General features: G+C 38.6%; 1 protein-coding gene across 1 annotated transcript; it reads right to left on the bottom strand.

The window, feature by feature from the left end:
- Window positions 1-253: 253 nt before the first annotated feature.
- LOC117420091 (histidine ammonia-lyase-like) lies at window positions 254-7,845 on the bottom strand. Its single transcript, XM_034033609.3, has 20 exons — window positions 7,532-7,845; window positions 7,078-7,138; window positions 6,470-6,497; window positions 5,999-6,073; window positions 5,832-5,904; window positions 5,671-5,737; window positions 5,428-5,465; window positions 4,780-4,905; window positions 4,548-4,687; window positions 4,412-4,459; window positions 4,163-4,310; window positions 3,968-4,063; window positions 3,825-3,883; window positions 3,618-3,698; window positions 3,109-3,174; window positions 2,700-2,865; window positions 2,381-2,515; window positions 1,753-1,861; window positions 1,593-1,662; window positions 254-1,311 (listed from the first exon to the last, which is right to left on the bottom strand). The coding sequence occupies exons 1-20, from the start codon at window positions 7,776-7,778 to the stop codon at window positions 1,231-1,233; spliced, it is 1,914 nt and encodes a 637-aa protein (XP_033889500.2). The 5' UTR covers window positions 7,779-7,845; the 3' UTR covers window positions 254-1,230.
- Window positions 7,846-10,122: the final 2,277 nt, after the last annotated feature.

A 10,122-nucleotide genomic window follows, 5' to 3' on the forward strand; every position in this document is an offset into this window, starting at 1 on the left:
CTTAGAAAAATAATGACTTTAACCCAGTATCTGTTTTGAATGGGACAAATGAGACATCAAGGGCTAGTGTTATTGTACTGTATGTGTTCCATAATATGTATAAAGCTACATGGTATACTATACTTGTCTTACTTGCAAAAACCCATGCAGGTTTTTAACATTATTGTAATTCATTGCTATTACAATACCCCCCCCCCTTGATTTGTGTACTTGGTTTGCCCTCTGGTGGTAAAATAATGAACATGAATTGCAATTCAATGGTACTGATTTTTTGTAATGCAGACCTAAGGTTTATTTTATGTATTACACAGGAAAAACAAATAGTATGTAAAACTAAGAGTTACCAGCTGGCCTGGTTGTTTAAAATATGGTTCTGTTAGTGTATGAGCATTGTGGTGTTTTGGCAGTGTGTCCTCTGGTGCTCTTATGTTGTTTTTAGTTTACACTATCCCATTGTGTTGGTAAAACAAACCTTTTCAAACATAATAGTGGCACCATAAATAAAATGTAATTCTAGGCTTTGTCAGAAAAACTGCTGCATTAGCATAGTGATGCCCTACTCACAGGTACTTTTTAGCTGATCATGTTTATGAAAATTCCTTTCCCATTACAGTTTTTGCTAATCAGGTTTATGAAAATTATTTTCCCATTACAAGCCCAGTAAGTTGTTGATTGAAAGGATCGCTAACCAATACATTACAAACAATCAATAATTCTAGTGCTAATCTTTTCTATATTTAAAAGTGTTGTAGAATGATAGAATGTTTTTTTATTTAAAAAATGGATTATTCTCTACCCATGTGTTATTCGTGCTATCAGTTTTTGTTCGTCATCACATTATTTAATTTTTTGTTTTAATTTGACTCAGCAAGGTTTATAGTCACAAACCTGACTGCTAAAGACCTGTCAGCTAGCCTTATTAAGTATCTCACAAGGGCTTTTCACTTCATCAATGTGAGATTAAAGGTTATAGTGAGATTACATGTTCAAGCCATCTCATGAGTCCATGACTACTGAATTTCAAGCAGCCCTAAGCCCTGTCATTTTAACAGAAAACAAACAAATGATACAAGAGTCAATCAAACTGTAAAAGTAACGAACAGACAAAATGTATACAGTATTTTGAAATTAAAAGCAAATCCCCTTATGTTTTCACAGATTCAATCTAAATATATTATCTCCTAGTTTACATGTGTGGCGTGTCGATAGTGGGCAGCTTTTCCAGGTGAATCAGGGGAAACGGGCACAGTCAGACTCGGGAGTGAGATCCAGTCGAAACTTTTCAATGTAAGGATGCACTGCTTTCCACACCTGTTGGGGACACAGAAAATGGTAATTTAGCCACTTTGTTACCAATCATTTTAGGAAAGCATGTCCTTCGTCATCATGATTTTTATCGCAAATCTCACGGTGTGTATTTTGTTAGCTGGTACCCAGAAATTGTACTGTAGAATTTATAAAAACATTATGTTTGCATGTGACATTCATTTTCATGACAACAAACTGTATCACCCATATAGAAGGTTGAACGACATTTGGACACAAATATTTGACTTACAGTACAAATACAGTATGTAATATCAATAACTTGCCTTTTGGTCCAAAAGCAGCTTGTGAACAGCTTCAATATCTGGAGCCATGAAGCGGTCCTTAATCCATGGCCTGAAAAAGACACGAGGTAGTAATGTTTAAACTTTAACCAAAAATCGTCTTGGATTCTGATTGTTAACACACTAATTCTGTTTAACTTACTTTGCAACAGAGCGCACAAGGTCATAGACCTTCTCCAATGGCGTGGTAGTTCTCAGGGGGCGTAAAAACTCAATCCCTTGGCAGGCTGCAAGTAGCTCTATGGAAAGAACTGAACAGCAAAGCATTGATGTATGTATCTTACTTGCTACCTACCCTTAAATCGAAAAGGCAAATATGTGCAAGTTTTGAAGTGCAGTTGGAAAAATAATAACAATACATAGTATACTGTTACATTTTAGTATTCAGACAAGTCTTTTAAAAAAAATGCAATTCTTTGTATTTGCAATGTAGTAGTGCTCTTCTTCAACAACCTAGTCAATACAAATCTAAAAGCTATAAGTTAACTAAGTTAAGTTTCCCAACCTACTTTTGACATGTTTGCATTTCAGATATTTTTTTTTTCCAGAATGTAAGCATTGTGTCAGACCTTATTAAGCATGCAGTTAGTTAATAGTTTTGGAAGTTCATTTTTAAACAACTGTCTGTATAGAGTAAAACTGTACCAAAACCACCAGAGCAAAAGTCTGGTTTGTGGATAACTTATATAATGTATTCTCTCTGGGATAACTGAGCTGAAATAAATGTACAATAAATTACACCTTGGTAGACATTTTAATATATGAATTACCTTGTTCTACGTGTTCAACAACTTTGAGTGCTTTCCTGGCAGCCCAGCCCCCCATAGACACATGGTCCTCAGTGGCAGCGCTGGTGGACAGGGAGTCCACAGAGGAGGGGTGGCACAGCACTTTATTCTCTGAAACTGCAGGAATAACACTGTGTTAATGTAAAGACCTGGGGCTCCTGTTCTATCACTACTGAAAGAATACCCACAATACCATTGAAATATGAAATCTGAGCACATCTGCTTCCAATACAGGGAGGGTGAGGGTGAGCTGTATACTTTAGATTGTCTTGCCTTTCCACCTCCATTTGCCTCCACTTACCCAAAGAGGCAGCTGTGCAGTGAGCAATCATAAAACCTGAGTTCAGACCCCCTTCACAGACCAGAAATGCTGGGAGCTCGCTGAGAGAAGGGTTACACAGACGTTCAATTCTTCTCTCGCTTATTGCAGCGAGTTCATGCACACCAATCGCAAGGTAGTCTAGAGCCTGGTAAAAAAGATGCAGCAAACCATTACCAGTATGTGAACACAAACTAGATTTACACAGAGACTGATGAGTATAAGGAATGAGTTACCAAGTAGCATTGTTGCTGCTGAATCATTGGCATCCTTTAGTGTGAACCAGACAAGAATTAAAGGGCTGAATGGCCTCTTTTATGTTTGTTTCTAGAATTCATTTACTAGACACCATATATGATTATTAATAATGTTTGGGTAATATCATACATACTTTAGCTGGATATTCACCATGGAAATTTCCTCCTGAAAGAGTCACGCCTCTTTCTGCGAATACCATCTTCAGCAGTTGTTAAGGCTGAAACTAGCTAGATACAAAATTTAAGAAAAGTGGGCTCCTTGAGACACATCTGCCCTGTTTAAAAGCAGACACATGCTCAGACACAGAGGGAAATACTCATTACAGAGTGAATCATCTATGTTGTTTACACTGTCGCTGTGGATGTTTATTGAGGATTATTTTGCCAATATATTTAAGAATTGTTTGGTTCATAAAAAAGAAGGGCACAGACCATAATATAATTCTATATACTGTTTATCTCCGATTATGTAATGAATAAAAAGAGTGCCTATATTTGGGCATTGCCTGCAACACATAGATATAGATACTAGCCTTACATGCTTGCTGCTACAGTAATACCTTGATTAGGGGCCTTATCCACAAATACAGCCTACAATCTGACTGATTTAATCTTTTCGATTTACCAAAACTGTAAAGGATACAGGGTTGTCTGTGGCGCTGTTAATCTCTGTGTCGATGATATTCTTTACAAAAGCAATTGTGTCGTTCACCACTCCATGGACCTGAAAGAGAACACATGCTTTTATTCACACCTACTGTACACAGCCATTACAGCTAGATATCTTTAAACACACGTGGCTGTGTTACAGTAAGTAACCTCTCATAGCGAGTGCTTTGTATTACAGTACCTGAGGGCAGCAGCGTAAAGTATATGCATCCTGAACTCTGTCGCAGAACCTGTGGCTTTCTGGTAAAAATAAATAAATACATTTTAGCATTTTCATTTGAAAAGCTTAACAATCCATTCTGAGTCCTCTGTTAAACTCTTCACCTGCAATTTCAGAGGGGTGGTGATCTGAATCCAGAAGAGATCGGAACCTGAAAGACACCTCTTTCTGCCCAGGGTGGGGGCGCAGCTCATGGATGTCTAGGAGGGAATGTAAAGAGACTGTCACTACATGCTTCATATCGCTAACCCAGCCGTTCTCATCCTCTCAATACTCCCGTCATCCACTGTGACACGCACCACTGTCAAAGGCCTTTGTGGTTCCCTTCAGGACCTCCAGTGTCAGAGCTGCGATGATGTCAGCCTGTCTGGCGATAGCCAGGGCTCTCTCGACCGCCTCCGAACCCAGAGACGTGATCATCTGGGTTCCATTGATGAGCGCCAGCCCCTAGGTAGCAAAGAGATGATAAACCTCAGATTGGAGCAAGACACTAAAGATTACAATCCAAGTTAATATGCTTTCATCACATTTTTCACAGATTGCTATACCTCTTTAGGCTTCAGTGATATAGGTTTCAATCCATGGGCCTCCAAAACCTAAAGAAAGTATTTTTCATGATCAGTTCAATGTGTAAAGGTGAATGTACTGGGTGGTGGCTCTGTGAAGAAGTTATTGAAAACTTACATATTTGGCATCTGCCCAGCCACTCTTGGGTGACCACATCTTGCCTTCTCCCATCAGTCCCAGAGCCAGGTGAGACAGAGGGGCGAGGTCTCCGCTGGCTCCAACCGTCCCCTTCTCCGGCACATAGGAGAGGCAGGAAGCTGCACGCAATCATCAAGGGGAATGGATTACTTCTTTTAGTCATTTAGGTTATAATGTGCTGTGTCGTTAATGCCACTGAAGGTCTGGTTACCATTGAAGGCTTCAATCATCTGATGGAGAGTGTCCAAGGAAATGCCGCTGTAGCCTTTGGCCAAAACATTGATCCTCAAAGCCAGGAGCATTCGGGAGCGCTCAGGGCTCAGTGGCTTGCCAACACCTAAAATCAACAGTAGTTATGAAAAATAGTGACATTTGTTTAAAACATATGCAAGCTGATATATTAAAATGTATTGTGTTCAATGCAGCTTTAAAAATATATATGTATTTATAAGACTTTATAAGCTGAGGCTGACAGAGGCCTTATTCAAATAGGTTTGGATTTGTACTGCTGCATCAACAGGGAAGATTTTAAATATTTTTTAAACCTTTCATGCATGAAATATTGAAAATAGCTGAAAAGATTTAGTTTTGAACACATAATAAATATATTTTTCATTGAAAATGTTTTCAATTTGTTTCCATTGCTTTATCTGGGGTAAAAATGGCATCCTCATATGAGGTAAACATGAATTTGCACTTTCCATATGTCCCCATATAAAGACTAGAAGAGAGTTTTCGTTATCTGTCCCCATATGAAGTCGTTATGCATGAAAGGGTAAATTTAGTCCGGTGACAGGGATGTAAATATATTATAACAAGAAAAATATTTAATGGATCAGTTTGTTCTTTCCTACAGTACCTGCTGAACAGGAACGAATCACATTTTCCTGTAGTTCGCTGGGGGTATAAGAACATTAAATATTTAATGGAAGAGATTGCATTTGAAAAGTACACTACATACATGCATAACAGAAACAAAGCAGATTCTCGTGCAGCTCAGTGTTGAAGAGGTTCTTGACTGTGATTTATACTCAGAAATCTCAATTGGATTTTTAGAGACAGGTCCCCAGCAAGAAGATGGAGAACGTATTAAACGACTTACATGAGTTTATTATTTGGGATGATAGTTTGGGAAAATTTTCCAAATCCTGTTGTGATTCCATACACAACTAGATGAAAACAGAAAACTTGTAAAGTTGTTGAAATAAAATTGAAGCAGATAGATAACGTTGCCACCTCTTAATGAATGACATATCACTTTACCTTTATGGTCCTTAACAATGTTGTCAACATGTTCCCTTGCCTGTTTGACTTTACTTTCTGCATCTGCAGTAAGCTTAAAAAAAAAAAAAACACAGACACCTTTTCTATAAAACATCTAAAAAACAGCTTTCTGACAAAAATACTATTTCTTTTGATATGTTTCTCACCTTAATCTTGTAAAGTCCCTTTCCTAAATTCACCAGGTCAGTTGTTGTGAGGCCTTTCCCGTCCATAGAAATATACTTAAAAAATAGAACTTATGAATTGAAAATAAAAACTGGTATGCTGTTAAACACTAAAAACAAAAGGCACACCATGCTATCTACAGTGTTATAACAAACTGCATAGTGGAAATCAGCAAAATCTCTAAGAATCATCACTTTTGACTGTTCCTTGTAAAACATCAGGAATTTGTGCAGTATTTTGGATACAAAAGTACTTGACAACCTAGTGCCTTCTAATCGCCCACTATCAGTCAACGATATCGCAACAGGGAGATGCAACCTCTATTTATTACAGAATATATATCTGAGATGCTAATTGCATTGCAAATGTAAGACAGCCATTTACACAAAAGTGTGTTGCAGTAAACCTACTTGTTTAGAAAATTGAATCGGATCATTTTATATGATTCTTACCTCCACGGGTTCTTGATATTTACTATAACTAAAGAGCAAATATTAAGGAAAAAAAAGTACATATTTTTATTTCTAAACATGGACCATCATCATCTATTCATAAACTATATTTGGTAAATTCAAATAAATATGGGATACTATTGTACAATGGTAATGATATTTGGACAGTATACAAGATATAACTTAAAACATGAATCAGTGTATCAAAAATGTTTACAGTGGTATTGTTTTGTGGTGCTGGGGTACAGTATTTGTTACCCATTTTATTCTACTCAGGCCGCATGCTTAACAGATATCTTGGTATTGCAGGATATACAATTGTTCACTTCATTCTGTAAATCATGAGCAAACCAGCTTGCAACATTGACATTATGAAAAAATAAGGATGGGGCATTTATATCCCATGTAACTCCAATCAGAGTATTTGATTACAAAATATCATGGTATGCATAAATAGGGCCTAATATTTGTCTAGTTAAACGGATACAATATTTTAACAAGTGCATTGGTATGTAACACTGTAATACAATACAAATTGTGAATGACTGGGTGGGAAATGCACTTCTCATTTACCTGCCTTCCCCAGGTAAATGCTTTAGAAAGGATACAAGTGAGAACCATCAAGGTGTGGTGAAATTAAATCTGGAGACATGGTTTCCCCTTTAATTACTGAAAAAAAAGTGAAAGGTAACTTTTCAACAGAAATTATTCTGACTAGTTTGCTCGACTTTTATTTTTAAAAAGCTAAATTTGTATAACATATATTGTTCAAACCACTATTTAGACATGCATTTTGTCATTAAAATAAAACCTTTTGATTAGCCTTGCAAAGTGACCATGCAACATGAATTACATATATGCATCTTACTTATATATACTGTACTGTATAATGGTTACTTATTTATACAAGAATTGCATATTTATTCTTACAATTATATTACTCTTCCCAAAAATGTATGATGCACTCAGTGGTACACTGCTAAATAAAAATAAATCTAGAGAGAAAACAGGAATGGAATTATTCATCCTGAACTTGGCTGTGGGAACTTGACCCCCCCTTACCAATTTCTACAAAATCATTGTCTTCCAGCGTATCTTCCAAAGTGTCATCTGCGTCCAGCAGTCCTTGCCCTTGGCATCTTCTTACATAGAAACTCGTCTCTTGCACGGAGCCGATGCCCCCATTATCCGGCTTGTTCTTTATGTATCGTTTCAGCGCCTCGAGACCCAGCCACTGCACTGTGCAGGACAGGTCCCTGCAGGGGACAGTCAGCCACTCATCCCTGACATGCACTGTGAATCGCGGCATTGTGCTTCTTCCAGAGGTGGAAGATTGCAGTGCAACTCCAAACTGACATCCAAAGTGTGCTACACCTCACTATAATCAACCCTCAGTATGGTAGGGTGGGAACAGCCACAAGCCATGAGCAGCCAATGAAACCACTCTCACACAGCATAGGCCTTTGGTCAAATGCATAACTTTGTGAGCATTGATCAAGCAGAACCATGTTTCCATTAACTCAAATAGGTAAAACCTTTAAGCAGACATGTTAAATCATTACCTTTTGTGAACTGAACAGTCAGCTATAAAAACTATACTGATTACATTTTAAAGAAGTGCTGCAGTTTTCTTCTCACACATTAACATTAAGACCTTTGTCAGGAGTTTGGAGTAAACTGTGATGCAAAACTCTCTCCTTACTTTTACCATTCTCCAGCTGAACCACATACACTGGTAGATCTGGGTTTGGCTGCCTGACAACCACAGACGGCTGGTCTTCCTAATTATTGTGCCCGAGATGTCTTATTCACAACCATTACTCACTGACCAGGTAATAGTGGAGACTGTTTACAACCTCATTCAAATTACTACTTATGTTGGTCTGAATTATGCTCCATTTTCTCCTGAGATTTCTGGTTGGCGTAAGTCATCCTGTCATGATGTTGGCTCACCTAGCTCTCTTACCACTTTCAGTGTTCCTGGATCCTTTTATTCTCAGCACAGCTCTCCCTAGTCCAGCCATAGGTGATACCAACAGAGGACTTCTCTGGGCTCACTTGCTCTCTCACCATGACAAGGTGCCTTTTTATGCACAGGATCCTCACTCTGCACTCTACTTCATTATTTTGGTGTGTAGGCAGTGATGAAGTGTTGAAGTCACTTTGGCTGTACAAATACATGCAAGCAAGTATGAAGAATCCCATGGGTTACCTTTGTCTTAGTGGGCCCCGTCAATAGCTCTCCCTCTTCAGTCAAGTCACATTGGTAGTTTCTTAACTGGGCTGCCCACTGTTGCTCCATAGCACTTAACTTGGGCAAGGGGATTGTTATCACTATATACATGAAAAGGAAAGACAGCAAAGTATTTCTTAAACTTCTCTACTGTTGTCCAATTTAAGGCCAGGAACTACAAGCGCTCTGTTAAAATGTGCCCCAGGTACTTTACTTTATTCTGCAGGAGTACACACTTGGTAGGCTTCAGCTTTAGCTGTACTGTCACAAGCAGCCAAACACCAGGTATAAACAGTTTAGGTGATCCTTCTAGAGACAACAAGAGTGTTGAATCACTCCCAAGTGAAAAGGCTCAGCTGCTACAAAAGTTAAGGAGCCTGGAAGCAGAGGTCGCTGAGTTACGACCTGAGAGAGACAACTCGGGAGCACAGGCAGAGGCCCAGACTGCAGTGAAGTCTGTGGAGGTATGTCAATGAACTGCTTGTGAACAGCTTTTTTCTGTGCTAAAATGAAACAGATACATGTATCTTCTGCCGTTCTTAAATAAACATTTTTTGCCACTGTGTGTCTAATATTAGATGCCTTTATAATGTCAAATGTTTCCTGCTTTAGCTTTTGCTTCTCATCTATTTATTATTATTTTAATATAATAATAATAAATATAAATAATAATAATAATAATAACACAGTGTAACAATTTTTTTTTTTTTTTGGTTCCTGGGTAGTAAGTGCTATTTCTTAATTGCTTATGCCTCAAAAGTATAGAAAATGGCTATTATTCCCCACAAACTTTGCTTTTGTGACCAGGACAGTGAAATTTACTTATTTTTCAGAACATTCCAGATAGATTCAGTGCTGAGTAAACTTGGAGTAACTTCTAGAACTTTCTAGAACTTTCCAGTAATATAAATAGTAGTATAAATACAGGGGCCTTAAGCCCACCAGTTCAGTTTAGTTCCAGCTGCCTAAGTGGATACATATCAGCAGGGACACCAAGACGCACTACCACAGGCGGGACTGGCCACAGCGGACCGAGTTCTCTGTGGGGAGGAACAACGTCAAGTGGGAGCCACTGGTGGACCCCCGGAAGGTGCTGATGCCACCACTGCACATCAAATTGGGCCTTATGAAACAGTTTGTCAGAGCTCTAGATAAGGAGTCGGCAGCCTTCAAGTACCTTCAAGACTTCTTCCCTAAGCTGTCTGAAGCAAAGGTAAAAGCCGGTGTCTTCGTCGGACCACAGATAAAGAAGATCCTGGAGTGCAATGAATTCCCCAAGAAGCTCACTAGTAAGGAGAAAGCGGCTTGGAACAGCTTTGTCGTAGTGGTTCGGGGCTTCCTGGGCAATCACAAGGCCGAAAACTATGTGGAGCTGGTTGAGACTCTGGTGAAGAACTACGGCACAATGGGCTGTAGGATG

This window comes from Acipenser ruthenus, chromosome 14, assembly GCF_902713425.1.
Source record: "Acipenser ruthenus chromosome 14, fAciRut3.2 maternal haplotype, whole genome shotgun sequence".
In the NCBI taxonomy this organism is placed as follows: Eukaryota; Metazoa; Chordata; class Actinopteri; order Acipenseriformes; family Acipenseridae; genus Acipenser; species Acipenser ruthenus.